The sequence below is a fragment of the Dipodomys ordii genome, unplaced genomic scaffold (assembly GCF_000151885.1).
Source record: "Dipodomys ordii isolate 6190 unplaced genomic scaffold, Dord_2.0 Scaffold29, whole genome shotgun sequence".
Taxonomy (NCBI): Eukaryota; Metazoa; Chordata; class Mammalia; order Rodentia; family Heteromyidae; genus Dipodomys; species Dipodomys ordii.
The window spans coordinates 2568294-2588337 of NW_012267245.1; the positions used below are offsets into that span (position 1 = coordinate 2568294).

General features: G+C 50.3%; 2 protein-coding genes across 2 annotated transcripts in view; one reads left to right on the forward strand and one right to left on the reverse strand.

Moving 5' to 3' along the window:
• Simc1 (SUMO-interacting motifs containing 1) overlaps nt 1–7717 on the forward strand; it is a 27123-nt gene extending 19406 nt beyond the window's left edge. Inside the window, exons 10-13 of the mRNA XM_013015975.1 lie at nt 838–966; nt 3081–3237; nt 4269–4356; nt 6826–7717. Of these exons, the coding sequence (XP_012871429.1) occupies nt 838–966; nt 3081–3237; nt 4269–4356; nt 6826–7088 (637 nt within the window). The 3' untranslated portion in view covers nt 7089–7717. The remainder of the gene's footprint in view (nt 1–837; nt 967–3080; nt 3238–4268; nt 4357–6825) is intronic.
• Nucleotides 7718–8494: 777 nt separating this feature from the next.
• On the reverse strand, nt 8495–19213 carry Kiaa1191 (KIAA1191 ortholog). The gene is made up of 7 exons (XM_013016094.1): nt 19193–19213; nt 19014–19101; nt 15981–16159; nt 13546–13657; nt 10936–11060; nt 10022–10128; nt 8495–9523 (listed from the first exon to the last, which is right to left on the reverse strand). Exons 2-7 carry the CDS (start codon nt 19039–19041, stop codon nt 9172–9174), a joined length of 903 nt encoding a protein of 300 aa, XP_012871548.1. The 5' UTR covers nt 19042–19101; nt 19193–19213; the 3' UTR covers nt 8495–9171.
• Between the last annotated feature and the right edge of the window lie 831 nt (nt 19214–20044).

Here is a 20044-nt window from a genome sequence, read left to right on the forward strand (position 1 = left end):
ATGACAGGCAGGAGCCACCAACACCCAGCTTAAACTATTATACTCTAAATAACAGGAGAAAGAAAAATATGTAGGAAATGCATAGTTTTTCCTGGCCAAAGAACTTTAGGTCATTTTAGTCATCTTAGCCCGGTTTCTTCCTTATAAAACTGAGCTGGGCATCAGTGTCCCATGCCTATAATAATCCAGTGTACTCAGGAGGCTGATATCTGAGGATCGCAGTTCAAAGCCAGCCTGGGCAGGAAAAAAGTCTGTGAGGCTCATTTCCAATGAACCACTGGAAAACCGGAAGTGGCGCTGTAGCTCAAGTGGTAGAGTGCTCACCTTGAGCTGAAGAGCTCAGAGACAGCGCCCAGGCCCTGAGTTCAAGCCCCACAACCGACAAAAATAAATAAAATAAAACAGAGTTGCTAATGTAGGTACTGATTAAAGTTCTCTAGCCCCTGAGATTGTGTGGTTCTGTTTGTGTGGGGCTTGAACTCAGGGCCTGCGCACTGTCGCTGAGCTTCTTTGGTTCAAGGCTAGCACTCTACCACTTGAGCCACAGGACTATTTCTGACTTTTCCTACATATGTGGTGCTGAGGAATCGAACCCATGGCCTTGTGCATGCTAAGCAAGCACTCTACCACTAAGCCACCTTCCCAGCCAGGATCTAAGGGGCTCAGACAGGATGATGATCAGGCAGAATGACCCTGCAGGTGAACCTGCTCAATGAAAGCATGCCAAAGGCTCAAGCAGCTCTCCCTGACCATCCCCGAGTCCTGAGCCTCATCGATCAGGGGGGAAGCCTTCCCCCGTGCGCCCTCCCGTTCACCGCATCCCGTGTTCTGGCCCAGGATCGTGTGCCAGCTTCAGCGGATGCTATCTATCGCCGTGGAGGTCGACAGGACGCCCACCTGCAGCTCCAACAAGATCGCGGAGATGATGTTTGGCTTCGTGCTGGACATTCCTGAGAGGAGCCAGAGGTGAGTCTGCTTCTGCCCTTTAATAAAGAACTAAATAAGCCAGACGCCGGTGGCTCACGCCTGTCATCCCGGCTACTCAGGAGGCTAGATCGGAGGATCACGGTTCAAAACCAGCCTGGGCAGGAAAGTCCATGAGACTCTCTATCTCCAATAAATGACTCAGAAAATCCGCAAGGGGCGCTGTGGCTCAAGTGGTAAAGCGCTGGCCTTGAACTGAGATGCTGAGGGACAGCGCCCAGGCCCATGACCAACATTAATTAATTAACTAATTAATTAAACAAAAGTGTACCTTTAAAATTCTCTCCCGAAGGGGAAAATTTGCCACCCAACTTAATTATATTCAGTTTAGTTTAAGGACTGGGAAGGTGGCTCAGTGGTAGAGCGCTTGCCTTGCATGCCTGAGGCCCTGGGTTCAATTCCTCAGCACCACATAAAGCAGAAAAAGCCAGAAGTGGTGCTGTGGCTCAAGTGGTAGAGTGCTAGCCTTGAGCTGAAGAGCTGAGAGACAGCACCCAGGCCCAGAGTTCAGGCCCCAGGACTGACCAAAATATATATATATTTATTAAAATATATATATATATATATATTATATATATATATTTTTTTTAAACTGGGAACTAGTGATTCATGCCTGTAATCCTAGATATTCAGGTGACTGCAATTGGAGAATCATGGTTCAAAGCCAGCAGGGAAAGAAATGTCGGTGAGACTTTCTATTTCCAATGAACCAGCAAAAAGCCAAAAGTGGCGCTGTGATTCCAGTGGTGGACCGCTAGCCTTGAGCAAAGGAGATCAGGGACAGCACCCAGGTCCTGGGTTCAAGCCCCATGACCAACAACAACAACAAAATAATAATAATAATCTCAGAACTTGAATGCATTCACCCATTCTTTTACAATCATCTTGTCTAGGAATAAAGAGAGTTTAGACACCTTTCCTTCCGATCTGGGCGCCGCTTGGTCTTTTTCTCGCCTTATCACAGTATAATACTAAGGTGATGAGGATGGACATCCAAGCCTCTCCCCGGTCTACGGTCTACGGGGCTCAGTGAGTCACTAACCATTAAGTGTGAGGGGCCATAGATACTTTGTCAGATTGAGGGTGTTCCCTTCCATTTCCGGTTCACTAAGTGTTTTTCTGAAGAATGAATGGAGACATTATCAACTAGGTTTTATCCCTCTTGGCATACTCAGAATTTCTGGATATCCTGTTGATACAGCGATTACATCGATCATTGTTTTTGGTCCAGGGCTTGACCTCAGGGCCTTGCCGTCTTGCAAGTTCACTCCAGGCTGGTAACTCTACTCCATGAACATAAACCTCCACTTCCAGCTTTGTGCTGGTTCATTGGCAGGAAGAATCTTAAAAGACTTCCAGGCTGGCCTCAGACCTCGAGCCTCAAATCTCAGCCTTCTGAGTAGCTAGGATTATAGAAGTCGGCCGTCAGTGGCAGTATAGTTACTTCTCATAGTTAAAGATGGCATAATTCTTTAATGTGTGCTTGTGTCTGGTCTTCTCTCTTATCCTGGTAGTTCATGAGGAAATCCATTTCTACCCTGCCCATGAGCTGCATGATATTTGTTTTTGTTTTTGTTTTTTTGGTTCGGTCAGAAGGCTTGAACTTTGGGCCTGGGTACTTAGTTTTTTGTTGTTGTTGTTGTTTTTTTTTTGCTCAAGGCTGGTGCTCTACCACTTGAGTCACACTTCCAGCCTTTTGCTGGTTCAGTGGAGAGAAGAGTCTCACTTTCTGCCTAGGCTGGCTTTGAACCGCGATCCGCAGTTACAGGCATGAGCCGCAGCACCTGGCTCTCATCTAGTTTTTTTTTTTAGGGCAGGTGTTCTTTTGGGGCCTGGGCGCTGTCCCTCAGCTCTTCAGCTCAAGGTGAGCGCTCTCCTACCTGAGCCACAGCGCCACTTCCGGTTTTCTGAGTGGTTCATTGGAGATCAGAGTCTCACGGACTTTCCTCCCCGGGCTGCCTTTGAACCGTGATCCTCAGGTCTCAGCCTCCTGAGTAGCTAGGATGACAGCTGGTTTCTCAGGGCCGGTGTTATATCGAGGGTGACATCTGGTCTTGGAAATCGATGGCTGATGGCCTCTCCTCCTCGTCTCCTAGGGAGATGTTCTTCAGCACCATGGAAAGTCACCTTCTGCGCTGCAAAGTGCTGGAAATCATCTTCCTGCACGGCTGCCAGACACCCACGCGCCTGCCCTTGTCCCTGGCCCAGGCCCTGTATTTCCTGAACAACTCCACATCTCTGCTCAAGTGCCAGGTACACGGTCCCGCTTCCCTCCCAGGCCAGCCCGCCTTCCCCTCAGTCTGCTCTTTGAACAGCATTGTAAGTCAACTTGAGACTGCACCCTCAGGGGCTGGGAAGGTGGCTCAGTGGTAGAGCGCTTGCCTTGCATGCATGAGGCCCTGGGTTCGATTCCTCAGCACCACATAAGCAGAAAAAGCTGGAAGTGGCACTGTAGCTCGAGTGGTAGAGCACTCGCCTTGAGTTGAAGAGGTGAGGGACAGCACCAAAGCCCAGAGTTCAAGCCCCACAACTGACAAAAAACAAAAACAACAAAGAAAACGTCAATCAGATGCCAGTGGCTCCCGCCTATCATCCTAGCTCCCCAGGAGGCTGAAATCTGAGGATCACAATTCAAAGCCAAGCCCGGGCATGAAAGTCTGAGATTTATCTCCAATGAACCACCAAAAAGGTTGAAGAGGAGCTGTGGCTCAAGTAGTATAATGCTTGCCTAGCACTTCAAACTATAGAATTGGGTGGGGGAGAGGTACACGGAGAGAAAAAATAAAGAGGGAGGAAGGGAAGGAACAAACAAACTAACCAAGGAAATAACCCATGGCTGACACCTGTAACTCTAGCTACACAGATATCTGAGGATCACAGTACAAAGCCAGCCAGGGAAGGAAAGTTTCTGAGACTATTACTTCCAATGAACCACAAAAGAAGTCTAGAAGTAGAGCTGTGGCTCAATGGGTAGAGCACCAGCCTTAAGCAAAAAGGCTCAGAGACAATGCCCAGGCCCTGGGGTTTGAACTCAGACCCTGAGTACTGTCCCTGAGTTTCTTTGTGCTCAAGGCTAGCGCTCTACCACTTGACCCACAGCACCACGTCCGGCTTTTTCTGTGTCTGTGGTACTGAGGAATCGAACCCAGGGCTTCATGCATGCTAGGCAAGCGCTCTACCACTGAGCCACTTTCCCAGCCCATATACATATATATAATATTTTAATCTGAATCATAATGTTCACCAGGAAAGGCTCTTACCGTTCACTCATTTTTCTCACTCAGCAATCAGAGAAAAGCCAGTGGCAGATTTGGGACGAGCTGGTTGAACACCTGCAGTTTCTCTTGTCTAGTTACCAACATGTCTTAAGAGGTAAGGAACGCGGACTCACAAGTAGCTAAGGGAAGTCATTAACACGGCTCTACTCATGCTGTGAACAGCCACCTGGTTTTGTGGTGGCTGATGGCCCGGTGCTGCTCCTGGGGTGGGGGTGGGGGTTGGGGGGTAATGTGGACAGAGCTGGTACTGACTTGCTATAATCCCGGACAGCCCAGCCTCTGCTACAACCACCTTGGCTGAGGATCTCTTCACTACAGATGTTATAAACATCAGTCTCAAAACAAGCACCATGATTCTGTTCCACATAAAACACATCCATTCTAAACACAGCCGGATGCCGGTGGCTCACGCCTGTCACCCTAGCTACTCAGGAGGCTGAGATCTGAGGATCGCGGTTCAAAGCCAGCCCGGGCAAGAGAGACCGTGAGACTCCTATCTCCAGTTAACCTGCAAAAAGCCAGAAGTGGAGGCATGGCTCAAGTGGAAGAGCACCAGCCTTGGACAAAAGAAAAAGCCAAGTGAGAACTCCCGGTCTTGAGTTCAAACCTACACAACATGCTTCAGAGCACCCAGAACTGGGGCCAAAGTGTTTATGTAGTTGGTGCGTTTGGTTTTTTTTTGCCAGTTCTGGGGCTTGAAATCAAGACCTGGGCACTGTTCCCTGAACTTCTTCGTGTTCACGGGTAGCACTTTACCACTTGAGCCACAGCACCACTGCTGGTTTTTTGTTTTGGCTTTTTTTTTTTTTTTTGGTTAATAGTGGGGCTTGAACTCTGGCCCTGGGCGCTGTCCCTCAGCTCTTCAAGGCGAGCGCTCTACCACTTGAGCCACAGCACCACTTCTGGTTTTCTGGTGGTTCATTGGAGATAAGAGCCTCACGGACTTTCCTACACAGGCTAGCTTTGAACCCCGATCCTTAGATGTCTGCCTCCTATGTAGCTAGGATTATAGGTGTGAGCCAATGGCGCCTGACAACTGCTGGTTTTTATGAGTAGTTTATTAAAGTATCTTACAGGGACTTTTCTGCCCAGGCTGGCTTTGAACCATGATCCTCAGATCTCAGCTTCCTGAGTAGCTAGGATGACAGGCGTGAGCCACCAGTGCCAGGTAGTTGGTACAATGTTTTAGTGTCCTGACACAAATTGTTCTGAGCACTGTGTCCTGAAATCAGTTCCCTGAGTACTTACTAGCCTTGTTGACTATGTAATTGTGTCTTTTGCTGACCTAACGAAGTTGAATATTAAAGCAGGTCTGTCTCAAGTCAGTTTTTTTTTAACACTTTTTAACCTGGAGGTGTACCCTGATCCCTCATTTTGCACATTTCTGTAGGGGGCAGAGGCAAATACCACCATGAGCTCATGCTCCAGCTCAGGGAGCCGAGGCCGGGTGAGGCTTGGCAGAAACTGCTCTCTCTAAAGGCTTTTCCTAATGCTTGTGAATAGTCCAAAACCCCCAGTTTATTTTTGTTGGTTGGTTGGTCATGGGGCTTGAACTCTGGGCCTGGGCGCTGTCCCTCAGCTCTTCAGCTCAAGGTGAGCGCCCTACCACTTGAACTATAGCGCCATTTCCAAAAACTCCCATTTTAAAAGCTGCACTCAGCTGGGCGCCAGTGGCTCACGCCTGTCATCCTAGCTACTCACAGGAGGCTGAGATCTGAGGATTGCAGTTCAAAGCCAGCCCGGGCAGGAAAGTCCATGAGACTCTGATCTCCAATAAACCACTCAGAAAACCGGAAGTGGCGCTGTGACTCAAGTGGTAGAGCGCTAGCCTTGGGCTGAAGAGCTGAGGGACAGCGCCCAGGCCCAGAGTTCAAGCCCCACAACCAACCAAAAAAAAAAGACCAGACACAAATTAGTGAGTGAAGGCCCTCGTTGAGTGAAAAATGCTAAGGAACAGTACCTGGACCCTGAGTTTAAGCCCTTTTACTAGCAAGTGTTCATGTGCATGCACATACACACACACACACACACACCATTTTCCTTTAATTTTTTACATATGACTTCAGTAAGCCTTAATAAACTGTATGTTAATACAATCAGAAGAAATTTAGGTGACTTGATTATCCGTGTGCACATGCATGCCAGTCCTAGTGCTTGAACTGAGGGCCTCCACTCCGACTCTGAAGTGTTCGTGCTCAAGGCTGGTGCTCTACCACTTGACCCACAGCTGCACTTCCAGCATTTTGGTGGTTTAAAGAGTCTCAGGAACTTTTCAGCCCAGGAGGGCTTTGAACCACAACCTCAGATCTCAGCCTTCTGAGTAGCTTGGATGACAGGTGTGCTACCCGTGCACACCAGGAAAACCCGCTTTTGTTAAAGACCTGAAACCTTTCAAGGCTGCAAGTGACGCAGACCTCAGGGCTCCAGCGATGGGTTTGGGCTCCCGGTCCCTCACCGCCCTGTCTCCTGATGGCCAGCAGCTGGCCAATCAATCCCTCTGCAAGCAGCCTTCAAGGCTTCGATCCTGAAGGCCGAGGTGATTCACCTTGCCCTCTCTTTCCAGAGCACCTCCGGAGCTCGGTGATCGACCGCAAGGACTTAATCATCAAGAGGATCAAGCCCAAACCCCAGCAAGGGGACGACATCACCGTGGTGGATGTGGAGAAGCAGATCGAGGCCTTCCGCGGCCGCCTGGTCCAAATTCTCGGGGAGCCCCTGGTCCCCCAGCTCCAAGACAAAGTGCACTTGTTGAAGCTGCTGCTCTTCTATGCCGCTGACTTGAACCCCGACACCGAGCCGGGCCCGAAGCGCTGGAGCCATTCGTGAGGGCCTCCCAAGCAACCGCGCACCAAGAATACCTCCAAACTCTTCCTCCAAGCACTTAGCGGCTCCCAAGTATGCACAGTAGTTCCAAACCTAGCGCCACACCTAGACTGTGTATCTGTAGGTTAGACTAAGCTGGCCAGCTCCCCCTGTATATGTTTTTTTTTTTGATAATCCTACTCTAACCCTATTCTCAAAAAGGTGTATTAAATATACAAAGGGTATCTATTTTTTAATAAATTATTTATCTACGCTCTTTTTTGAACTAGGTAATACTATATGCACTACACGTTTGGACATTTCCATTCAAAATGTGAGGAGAGGCCGTGGGCTGGGCAAGCTACGTCAACGTGGCCATTCCTAAGGACACCTGTTCTGCATTCCTAAGGACCCCGCTGGTCCCGCAGGGGACCCCCACCCCCCCACTCTCAGACCTTTTGTGTGGCATCCGTGGGACTGTGCCCAGTGTATCAAGATCTCATGTAACCAGCTGGGGTGGGTGGAAAGAAACTAGTGTGCTAGAAAAACATGTCAAAAAAGCCACAATAAAGACAATAGGTTTTAGAACACATTTTTTCATGCTTAGGGTATGATGATTGGTAGGCAGAGGGCTATTTATTTTCCCTTGTGTGTGCCAGAACCCAGGCTTGAATATACATGGGTCTTAAACTCATTCAGGGCCTGGACACAGCTCCTGAGCTTTTTTTGCTCAAGGCTAGCGCTCTACCACTTTGAACCAGGGCCACTTGTGGTTTTCTGGTGGTTCACTGGAGAGAAGAGACTCACAGGGACATTGTTAACCCCGGTTGGTTTCAGATTCTCAGATCTCAGCCTCCTGAGTAGCTAGGATTACAGGCATGAGCCACTGGTGCCAGGTTTCTCCTAGCATTTTTGCTCGAGACTGGCACTCTGCATCTGAGCCACATTGCCACTTCCAGCTTTTTGGGTGGGTGGTTAATTGGGGATAAGAATCTTGTGGACTTCCCTGCTGGCCTCAAACCTCAATCCTTAAGTCTCAGCCTCCTGAGTAGCTGGGAATACAGGTGGGAGCTACTGATGCTGGCTTCAAACAGCTACACATAACCCAATAAAAAGCTACATATCCACAGTTGAGAAAGTAAGGGTTTTTATTGTCAGTACGAGTGATGTAACAAAGACACAAATAAATTAATTTTTCTGACAATTTGAAACTCCAGGGCTGCTCTCTGAGAAGGTGAACTCTTCTGTAAACAAAACACCACCCAAAACAAAACCAGCGAGAATCTGAGCCCGTGTGGAACAGGATGGAACACAGCAAGGAGAAATAAAGGATGTGTTTTCCAGAAAGTTTTGGGGCTCGTTTTGATGGAAAATGCTCTTAGAAAAATGTATTGTCCCCCTCTGGAAAAAAAAATTTTTTTTAGAAGCCCCAAGCCTGGAAAAAGAAATCAAAATGAGGTCAGATTAATGGGTCCATCTACTCAAAACTTCCAGCCCCTAGATGAAGCGTTTGAACATGCACGAGACCCTGATCAAATTTCCAGCCTCGCCCCCCGACCCCCAAGAAAGAAAACATGAGTATCCACTTAGCAAGACGGACGTAGTTCTCCATTTTCTCCAAATGACATCCAAAGGCTTCTGCTTGTTAGAAAGGAACAAAAAGAACCTCGCTGCAGTGAGTCATGATTCCACTAGCGTTGATTTAAAAAACCAAAAACAGACAAGTCACCTCTAGTTCCAGCCTAGAAAGTGGGGGTCGTGTTCACTGCCCAGATCTCAAAACAGGACCCTGGGCCCCTAACCAATCAGGTAGGCCGTGGATGCCATTGGTCGTGTTGATTGAAAGACTCAAGAGTTGGGTTGGGGACTTGCTACACCTAATTCACCTAGTAAGCGAGGGTCAAAAACCTGTGGCTCGAGCTACAGAACCACACAGGGCGAGAGCCCCAAACACCACAGTTGCCATCGGGACAGAACGACCAAAGCTACTGGTTTGCTCGAAAGAAAATCACTGCATATGTCTAGCTGCAGCTGAGCAGGTGCAGTCAGAAGATACCACTCCTAGGCCATAACCAAGAGGACAGAATTCCAGGGACAAGGGTGTGCGCTAAAAGCCAGTGGGTGTGAGCACGTTGAAGTCTCGGGGTTTGAGAGTGTGGGTCCGTGGAGGTGGCGGTGGCTTTTTCCCTTCTGTCACGGGGGCATCCATCTTGGGGGGCTGGAAGGTGGGTGGCTCGTCGGCCGATCGGGTGGCCTGCGCACGGATCAGCTCCATGGGGGTGGGCTTCTGCGCCCCTTTGTAGGCCTGGAGGGTGAAACCTCCGGAATCAGACTTCTGCAGGGGCCTTGGTCCAAAGAAACTCCACTTATCCGCCATGTTTCTGTCCTTATCCCCACTTCCGGGATCCATGGTGCTAGGATTCGGGCCAGGAAAGGCTATGGAGGATGTAAACCAGCCTCTAGAAGAAGAGCACGAAGCATTCAATACACCGCCGCCTGCGACAGACTGCCCTCTTGGCTTTATCCACGCAAAGCTCTGCCGGACTCTGCTGAGATCTGAGGATCCTGGTTCAAAGCCAGCCCGGGCAGGAAAGTCTGTGAGACTCTGATCTCCAATAAACCACCAGAAAACTGGAAGTGGCGCTGTGGCTCAAGTGGTAGAGCGCTAGCCTTGAGCTGAAGAGCTGAGGGACGGCGCCCAGGCCCTGAGTTCAAGCCTCACCACCACCCAAAAACAAAAGTCTCAAGGAATTTTCTTCCCCAGGCCAGCCTTGAATTGTGATCCTCAGATCTCAGCCTCCTGAATAGCTAGGATGACAGGCATGAACAGGCTAAGAACAGGATAATGGATGATGTCCACTTCCCAGCCCAAAACGGAAGTTCAACTCCAGGCCCACCTGCGCCCAAGCGTTCCTGACCGGGGCGACTGGGCTCAGCGGCTCCCAGGGAGTGCTCACCTGGGCTTGTGCTTAGGGGAAGACTGCGGGGTGCTGGTCGGGGTGGACTGGGCTGAGGCGGGCTGCTTGTCTTCTCTTGTTAGGTCTCCGCTCTGTAGCTTCAGTTTCTGCTCAGATGGACGAAATTTGATCAAAGTAAAAGTTAACCCAAAACAGCACTCTGACTTTTAAGCAAATGAAAGAAAATGCGCCGGGCGCCGGTGGCTCACGCCTGTCATCCTAGCTACTCAGGAGGCTGAGATCTGAGGATCGCGGTTCAAAGCCAGCCTGGGCAGGAAAGTCCGTGAGACTCTGATCTCCCATGAACCACCAGAAAACTGCAAGTGGCGCTGTGGCTCAAGTGGTAGAGCGCTCGCCTTGAGCTGAAGAGCTGAGGGACAGCGCCCAGGCCCTGAGTTCAAGCCCCACAAACGACAAAAAATCCAAGATGGAAAAATTTGGGACTATAGTACATACATTTGTGTGTGTGTGTGTGTGTGTGTGCACGCACGCGCGCGCGAGAGTGTGTACACACACCAGTCCTGGGCTTGAACTCTGGGTCTGGGCACTGTCCCTTAGCTTTTCATTTATTTTTATTTTTTTTGTCAGTTGTGGTACTTGAACTCAGGGCCTGAGTGCCGTCCCTGAGCTCTTTTGTTCAAGGCAAGCGCTCTACAACTTGGAGCCACAGCGCCATTTCTGGTTTTCTGGTGGTTTATTAAAGATAAAGAGTCTCATGGACTTTCCTGCCCAGGTTGGCTTTGAACCGGGATCCTCAGATCTCAGCCTCCCTGAGTAGCTAGGATGACAGGCGGGAGCCACCACGGCCAGGCAAGGAAGGTGCTCTAACACTTGAGGGCAGAGGGGAAGAGAAGGGGAAAGGACTGGGAGGGGAGGGCTTGGCTTTGCAGGAAGTCGGCAAGAAGGCCACTTACATGGAGCGCCTCTGCCACGCGGAGGTACTTGGTCTCCTCTGTGGTGAGGCCTTTGTGTGGTGTATAGCCCGCATCTCTCAGCCCTGCCTGTTGCTCAAAACGCTGGATGTTCTCCTGGGTCTGTTCTGGAAAAGGAGATCACAGTCAGGCCCAATCCCACCCCCCCGTCCCGCCCTCCCCCAGCAAGGGAGAGGCCACTGAGGTCCAAGGGCCATCAGCCACACCCAACCAGGCCAGAATGGGGGCCCCGGACAGGCCCTCAGTTGGTGACCCGGATTCCACTATGGCTCCCAGCGCCAACAGCCTTCCCTCTCCTAGCCAGAGATGAGAAGTTCCTAGGAGTAGCTGGGCTCTGGTGGCTCACACCTGTCATCCTAGCTACTCAGGAGGCTGAGATCTGAGGATCACGGTTCAAAGCCAGCCCAGGCAGGAAAGTCCGTGAGACTCTGATCTCCAAATTAACCACCAAAAAGCTACAAGCGGAGCTGTGGTTCAAGTGGTAGAGCCCCTAGCCTTGGGAGAAAAAGCTAAGGGCTGGTACCCAGGCCCTGAGTTCAAGCCCAGTACTGGCACATAAAAATAAAAGGAGCTGGGAAGGTGGCTCAGTGGTAGAGCGCTTGCCTTGCATGCCTGAGGTCCTGGGTTCAATTCCTCAGCACCACATAAGCAGAAAAAGCCAAGAGTGGTGCTGTGGCTCAAGTGGTAGAGCGCTAGCCTTGAGCTGAAGAGCTGAGGGACAGCGCCCAGACCCAGAGTTCAGGCCCAGGAATGATCAAAAACAAAAAAGTACCAAGTTTTCATCAAAACTCACTACCCCATCACTCACCCACAAAGTCTGGCCAAAGGAAACAAGTCACATTCAGGCTAGCGAGTACCGAGAGACCAACTATATTCACAGCAGAGACACTCTGCTCTGAAGTGGTCCAAGTTTCTTTGGGGTGGGACGGCCTGGCCCAGAGTCCTGGCCGTCCACTCAGCGCGAACTGACTTCCTCAAGTCATTTACACTGTGGGGTGAACGGCAGCTGGATTGTTGCCTAATCTGTTCAACTTACAGAATACATCCTTGCACAGAGAAACGCAGGAAACGAATCTCGAATCTACAAAAGCGTTTTTCCCATCTTAAAACTCTAAAAGGCACCAAGATTTATAGTGGCAGTTTTGTGCAGTGCTGAGGTACGAACTCGGGGCTTTGTGATTGCTAGGCAGGCAAGCTACGGTTTCTTTGAGCCACACCACTGGCTCTGCTTTAGTTAGTTTTAGATTACAGTCCTGCCGGTCTAGACCACGGGCCTACTTACGCTTTGGAAACATCTCGGATGACCAAAGTTCACCACCACCCCTCCACACGCAGCTTATTATTTGGGATGGAGTCTCAAGTGTTTTGCCCAGGCCCTGAGTTCAAGCCAGACACCATGGCTCAGGCCTATAATACTGAGCCCACAAGGATGTCCAGTGCTGGGCAAAAGCACCCACTGAAATGGAGATTCAATGCTCAGAGACTCATCAGCCAAAGCAGTACTATATACGTGCTCTCCAAGAACCGACAAGAGTCACAGGACACACACAGAAATAAAGAATTGTCTCAGCAAGGCAGAATTTACCTCTGCACACAAGGGGGCGCTACCAGCCAGAACTCTGGCTGGCTGACAAGCAAGCAAGCAAGCAAGCAAGCAGTGCGGGCAGGCCGCTTAGGTATTTCTCTCTGGAGGCAGGTAGGCCCCGCCCCTCTGCTCTGATTGGCTGAGGTCAGGGTCAGCCTCTGCTCTCATTTGGCTAGTTGAGTTTGAATAGGGTAAAATGTAATCGGGTAAGATTATAAATGTATTTATATAAGATTAACAATTTGCAAGTAATCTCAAAACGGACCCACCCTCTGCTATTTCTTTTTTTTTGGTCAGTCGTGGGGTTTGAACTCGGGTCCTGGGCACTGTCCCTCAGCTCTTCAGCTCAAGGCAAACACTCTACCACTTTGAGCCACAGCGCTACTTCTGGTTTTCTGGTGGTTCATTGGAGGTAAGAGTCTCACGGACTTTCCTGCCCAGGCTGGCTTCCAATCATGATCCTCAGATCTCAGCCTCCTGAATGGCTAGGATGACAGGCGTGAGCCACCAGTGCCCGGCCCTGTGCTATTTCCTGAGCAATCTAAGGCATGCTTGGAAAGAAACCATTTTAAGATAAAACGTTACATTTCGAAACTCCTCTCCTGTCCCAAAGCAGGTCTCTTTTCCTGAACAAAAGCCAAGCCACCAGGCCAAAGCAGGAACTTTGAAGTGCTACACTTTGATAGAAAAGACAGTTCTGGGGGCTGGGAAGGTGGCTCAGTGGTAGAGTGCTTGCCTAGCATGCATGAAGCCCTGGGTTCGATTCCTCAGTACCACACACCCAGAAAAAGCCAGAAGTGGCGCTGTGACTCAAGTGGTAGAATGCCAGCCTTAAAGTTCAGGGCCAGCGCCTAGGCCCTGAGTTCAAGCCCCAGGACTGGCCAAAAACATACAAAGAAAAGACTGTTTTGCTCACAATACCAACCTAGCCCTGGAAGGGAGGGCTGTTGACCCCAGGCCTAAGCTCCGCCCCAGCCCGCCTCACTCTGCGCCTGCGCGGTGCTTACTTGTGATCAGAGAATTCATGATGACATGGGTGGCCTTAGCCTTCACCACCGGCACCTTGTCGGCACCCTCAGTGGCCTCGGCCGTGGGGGACACACTGGCGTCTCCCTCTTCCTGGTCAAGAGAGAAAAGGGAGCACTTGAGCGGGAGCACTTGAGGAGTCTTGGACCTAAACTTAGACTCCAGCAGATCTTTTACGTGGGAAGACATAAAGGGGGAAGCTGGTCGCCCTCGTTGGTAGATTATGAAGTATCTGGTCAGTGAGGATACCTAGACAGCAGTGAACAGCTCCAGCTCATAGGCAAGTACTCTCCCCCCAGCTTCCCTGACCCGCACCCACTGAACTATGCTCCAAATACTGCTGTCAAGCGCCCAGCCTGTCTGTACCAGGCGCCCAGCCAACTTTCACTTTATCAGAGCATTGTCATGTGGGCGTGCACCTCTCCTAGAAGGCGGGGCCAGCAGTGTGCTGGCCCCGCCCATTTCTAGTAGGTAGGGTTGAAGGGGGCTAAGGCTGAAGAATTGCTGGTAGCGTGGCTCATGCTTGTCATCCTAGCTGCTCACTGAGGCTGAGATTGGAGGCTGGTGGTTTGAGGCCGGCCAAGCAGGAAAAGTCTGTGAAGACTCAGATCTCCAACGAACCATCAAAAAAAGCTGCAAATGGCTGGGTATCAGTGGTTCACGCCTGTCATCCCAGCTACTCAGGAGGCTGAGATCTGAGGATCGTGGTTCAAAGCCAGCCCAGGCAGGAAAGTCCATGAGACTCTTCTCTCCAATGAACCACCAGGAAACCGGAAGTGGCGCTGTGGCTCAAAGTGGTAAAGTGTCAGCCTTGAACAAGAAAGCTAAGAGGCAGTGTTGAGCTCTGAGTTCAAGCCCCCAATACTAGCCTTTATTTAAACAAAAGGGAGCAGGGGCCGCCTTGGGAGGTAGCTCACGGGCAAAGTGCTTGCCTAGAAAGTACACCGCCGTGGGTTCAATCCCCAGTACCAAAAACAAATCCAGGCTGGACACTGGTGGCTCACACCTGTAATCCCAGCTACTCAGCAGGCTGAGATCTGAGGACTGCAGACCGAAGTCTGCCCAGGCAGAAAAGACCATACGCGCTCATCTCCCAGTCGCCACCAAAAAGGCTGAAGTGGAGCCATGGTTCAAGTGGCAGAGTACCAATCTTCAATGAAAAAGAAGTTAGGCCCCCAAGGGCAAAAAAGAGCAGGGTACAGTGTACCCTGAAATGCAGGACTCAGGGGCTACTGTCACCGCAGCCAGGTGCTCCAGATACAGTCTGGCCCTTCCAGCTACAAAATGCATGTCTGTGTGTGTCAGGCCTGGTGCTAATTACTGGGTGCTGGGTGTGAAACCTCTAAGCACCACACCATGCGATCTTCACGCACAAAACCACTACCACTGTGTAAGAGTTCCTTCCTGTGATGTCCAGGAGGGATATATGTATGGAGACAGCTGGAGACAGACAGACAAGACAGACAGACAGACAGAGCATAAATGAATGTCATCCTTTTTTTTTTTTCATACTTTTGGGTCCTGTTCTCAAGTTATCTTATTGGTTCTACATAAAACACGATGATCCCCTCACCAGCCTGTACCCAGGGACACATAGCCTCGATTCTCAAGGGGCAAGGGGACAGTCCCTGGATGGTCATAAAATAATAGACTTAGCCGGGCGCTGGTGGCTCACGCCTGTCATCCTAGCTACTCAGGAGGCTGAGATCTGAGGATCGCGGTTCAAAGCCAGCCCGGGCAGGAGAGAGCGTGAGACTCCTATCTCCAATAAACCACCAGAAAATCGGAAGTGACGCTGTGGCTCAAGTGGTAGAGCGCTCGCCTTGAGCTGAAGAGCTGAGGGACAGCGCCCAGGCCCAGAGTTCAAGCCCCACGACCGACAAAAAAAAAAAAATAATAGACTTGCTCATTACACAGATGGTATATGCAATTATTTATCCATGGGACAGCTCCTAGGTAACTTGCAAGGCTGGATCATGGGAAAGGAAATGGGGAGTGGACCGTGGCGGACAGAACTGCATGGCACCACTTCGCAATGTTCCAGAGCTTGCACTTTTAACAGGGGGAGCTCAGTACTTGAACTCAAGACTGAAAACAGCGCCCCTTAGTTCTGTCACTCCAGGCTGACCGCTAGAGCCACAGCTCTCCTTCTAGCTTTTTGCTGGATCCTTAGCGACAGGAATCTCATACACTTTCCTGCCGAGGCTGGCTTTGAACCAGGATCCTCAGATCTCAGCCTCCGGAGTCTCTGGGATTGATTATAGAGGTGTGAGCCCCAAGCAACACAGCTCACTTTGCACACACACAGAAAGTGGGTGCTGCTCCTTCTGAGAGCTAGGAAGGCTTGTGGCGCGGGAGCAGTTGGGGAGAGAATGAGGATCTGGGTCTGCTGGAAGCCATCAGCGGGGTCCAGTACCTTGGCGAGAAGCTGGTACTTGCGCTCGGGGATCACTGGCTTCCAGGGGATGCTGCCCATGTCCGACGGGGGAGGGGTCATGGGCGCGGGCTCTTCCAGGGCTTCGTCATAGCTGAACGCCCGGCGGCACATCCCGATTGGCAGGGACATCTTGCCTAGAGGCCCATTGGGCCCAAGGGCTAAAAACAGAGACACCTGTCAAGGTGAGTCAGCAACCGAACCTTCTAGTAGCATTAAACTCGTCTCTGCAAGCTCTGAAACAAAGGGACACACATGAACATCACAGCTTGTTGAAGGACAGAACAGATTCATGGCTGTGTGCGTGTGCGTGCGTGCGTGCGTGCGTGTGCGTGCACGCTGGTATTGTGGCTTGAACTCAGGGCCACAGGCTCTGTCTCTGAGATTTTTTCACTCAAAAATGGTGCTGGGAAGGTGGCTTAGTAGTGGAGTGCTTGCCCAGCATGCATGAAGCCCTGGGTTCGATTCCTCAGTACCATAAAAACGGAAAAAGCCAGATGTGGCGCTGTGGCTCAAGTGGTAGAGCGCTAGCCCTGAGTAAAAGCAGCTCAGGGACAGCGCCCAGGCCCTGAGTTCAAGCCCCACGACTGACGACAACAACAACAACAAAAAAAATCTGACTCCAGAGTTTGTAATCTTTCTGGAAAGCCACAGAAGCCCTCTGGCTAAGGCTCTTGAATCACCAAAGTCTGAGAAGACTTTCTGGTTCTTGTGGTTTGGGGTTTGTTTTTTGAGATCGGTTATTACAGCCTGTACAGCCTGGCCAGGACTCCAAATCTTCCAGCCTTAGCATGGGAACACAGTGCTGGGATTACAGGAGTGCACTACCATGCCCGACAAAACTAAACCTTAAAGGTCAAGTGATTTGCCTGGGTTCGTACAGAAAATGGTTACGTAAGGCTTGACCAGCTTCTGAGGCCAAATCCTCTCTCCTGCCTTGCCAAAAACAATAGCATGCCCAGAAATCTGCAAACACCTGACCCTGCCGGGCCTATGTCCAATTTCAAGTGTTAAAGTCAAACAACAGAGATTCCATCACAGAAACGGTTGATAGAGCCACTCGCAAAACTGGCAGCTCTTACCCTACCCATCTAAACTCACGGCTGGAATGTTCTGCTGTCACTCAGGCGTCAAGGACCAAGGAACAAGGTTCATTTTTGTCATGGCAAAACACTTGTCTGGAATCTGCCCTCAAGGTGACATTTCCCCGTGACTAACATTATATAACCAGTCTCCCAACAGTGTGTCCAAAGCAATCCAAGGCTTCGTTCAAACAGCAAAGGCGGGGAGGGGGGCATGAAGTAGCTCTGCACAGGATTTATATTAATATTAGTAACGATTACTAACGGGCTGGGAATGTGGCTTGGTGGCAGAGTGCTTGCCTAGCATGCATGAAGCCCTGGGTTCCATTCCTCAGTACCACAGACACAGAAAGAGCCAGACGTGGCGCTGTGGCTCAAGTGGTAGAGTGCTAGCCTTGAGCCAAAGAAGCTCAGGGACAGTGTCCAGGCCCTGAGTTCAAGCCCCAGAACTGGCAAAAAAAAAAAAACATGATTACTAACAAACCCAGGTTGCCAGGGATGGAGAAGAGGAATACAAAGTTCATGAGTACAAAGTTTTCTGCCATTAGATTGTGTTGACGATTCCATAAGCTTGTGCACATACTACAAACCATATTCGCTTCAGTAGCTCACATCTATTAATCCCAGCTACTCAGAAGACTGAGAGCTGAGAATCTCGATTCCAAGCCAGCTCTGCCAAAAAAAAAAAATGTGGAGATCAAAAAAAAAAAAAAATCAGCAAAAAGCTGGAAGTGGAGGCGTGGCACAAGTGATAGAGCGGTGTCCTTGAGTGAAATATCGAAGGGACGGTGCCTAGGCCCTGTGTTCAAGTCCTAGTTCTAGCACAATAAATAAATGAATGAATAGGTAAAATTATAGCGTCTGCATTATATCTCAATTAAACAAAGACACGAGCCAACAGAAATTACTAAGCAGTTACAATTCTCATCTATAATCTTCACTAAGCAACAATTCTTCCCATTTTCCAGCTCAGGAAACTGAGGCCCAGATTAGAAACAACTTGCTCAATGTTATCCAACCAGGGAGTAGGAGGTAGATTAAAGCCACAGCTCATACTCCAGGCCCCCAAAACAACAACAAAGCATTCATTAGCCTGGAGTCAAACCACAAGGCTCTGGATGGCCGCAGAGTTGGAGTTTATGGTAGTTACAGCACAATGGAAGACAAACACTGACGAGGATGAGGCGGCTAGACATACATTCTACCGGTTCACCTAACTCACCTGCAGGGCCATTTCAAAACTTCCCAATCGCATATAAAAATAATAGTACCACAAGGCACCAGTTGGGTTCACACCTGTAATCCTAGCTACTTAGGAGGCTGAGATCTGAGGCCTGTGGTTCAAAGCCAGCCATAGCGGGCAAATCCCAGAGACTCTTATCTCTTATCTTTGTTTTTTCTTAAAGCCAAAAGCAGAGCTGTGGCTCAAGGGGTAGAGTGCCAACATTGATCAAAAAAAGATACATATATACACACACGTATGTATGTATATATACATGATTTGTATCATCTGATACAAAGTAAATGGTTAGCATACATCCTCAAGAACTACTCCTATTTAAATTAGGTTTGGGGTTTTTAACCAGGGCTGGATGCTTAAGAAGACATTTTTTTTCTTCTCCATACCACTTGAGCCATGCCTCAGCCCCTTTTTTTGCTTTATTTTTCAGATAATCTCTCACTTTTTGCCCTGGCTGACTTTGGATTTTGATCCTTCTACCTAAGTCTCCAGTGGTAGCTGAGATTACAATTATGTGCTGCTAGGCCTGACCATGAGATAGTATTTAAATGATAACCTATTAGGTCTGAGTTATTCCCTGGCCTGGTGGCAGAAAGAAACTGTTAAGATAATAGTTCAGATAAAAATGATTTCTGAGTAGCAGTTTTAAACCATGACTTTAAAAATAAATAAAAAAAAAAGAATGCAGATTACCAGGCACTTCTGGTTGTCTTGTAGCCATTGAAAGACTGGGATCCAAGGTGCTTTTTAGAGATAGAATTCGGAGCTGATTCCCTGCCACCTAAGAAGATAACAAAGGGCATTTTCTGATGGTGAGTACTAAAGGATTGGCTGTAATGCTGCCCACCAGCCACTGGAGCTGTAAGTCTTAGCAAGTAGAAAAGTGGAAACACACACAGAGACCCATGGGTGACAGACATGGCAAACGTGATGGGGGGTGGGGGGGGGTGCGCCGAGCTGAGCTGGGTCTCACATCCAGGGCTTCAGAGAGATCACAGCCCCAGTCGCCGGGTGGAGAATCACCTTACCACTAGGCTGACAGACAAGAGGTGAATGGGGAGCATGGCGCGGCTGCGGCAAACCGGCCAAGCTTCCTCCGCCCGGGCCATCCAGAGAGGTTCTAGAACGTGACCACAAACCACCAGGATTGTGTCCAGCCTTTGGGGCTGGCCGGATGCTGTCCGGCACAGAGAGTCAGCGGCGCTCAGAAGCGTATCAGCAAAACCCCAACCAACACCCACGATTTGCAGGGTGTGTGTGTTGGTACTGGGGGCCTGAATTTAGAGGCTTTTTTTTTTTTTGCTCCAGGGGTGGCGCTCTGCCACTTGAGCCACGGCGCCACTGCTGGTTTTCTAGTGGATCACGGGAGATCAGAGTCTCAGGAACTGGCTTTGAGCCGCGATCCTCCGATCTCAGCCTCCCGGGTAGCTGGGCTGACAGGTGGGAGCCGCCGGCCCCCCGGGGAAGGGCCCGTCCGGCCGGGGCGCAGGCCGCGCCCGGGGAGGGGATCTACCTGATCTCTTCGCTGCGTCGGCCCGCAAAGGCGGCCAACTACACCGGTTCGGAGGTCCCGAATCTGCAGAGAGGCCGCAGCGCGGGCCGCCGCCGAGCCATGCTGCGAGCGTCGGCCGCAGCGGCGGAGCTCGACGCCCGGACCCCCGGGCCGCCGGGGAACAAGAGGCGCCTCGAGGCCTCGGCGCGTCCCGCGAGACTGGATTCCCCCC

Bases quoted from the DNA above. Each gene is read 5' to 3' on its own strand.
- Kiaa1191 (XM_013016094.1), bottom strand. From the start codon at position 19,041: ATGGCTACAAGACAACCAGAAGTGCCTG. The intron at 16,160-19,013 runs GTAATCTGCATT...CTCTGTTTTTAG, and splicing joins AAGACAACCAGAAGTGCCTG to CCCTTGGGCCCAATGGGCCT. The intron at 10,129-10,935 runs GTAAGTGGCCTT...CCATCTGAGCAG, and splicing joins GCGTGGCAGAGGCGCTCCAT to AAACTGAAGCTACAGAGCGG.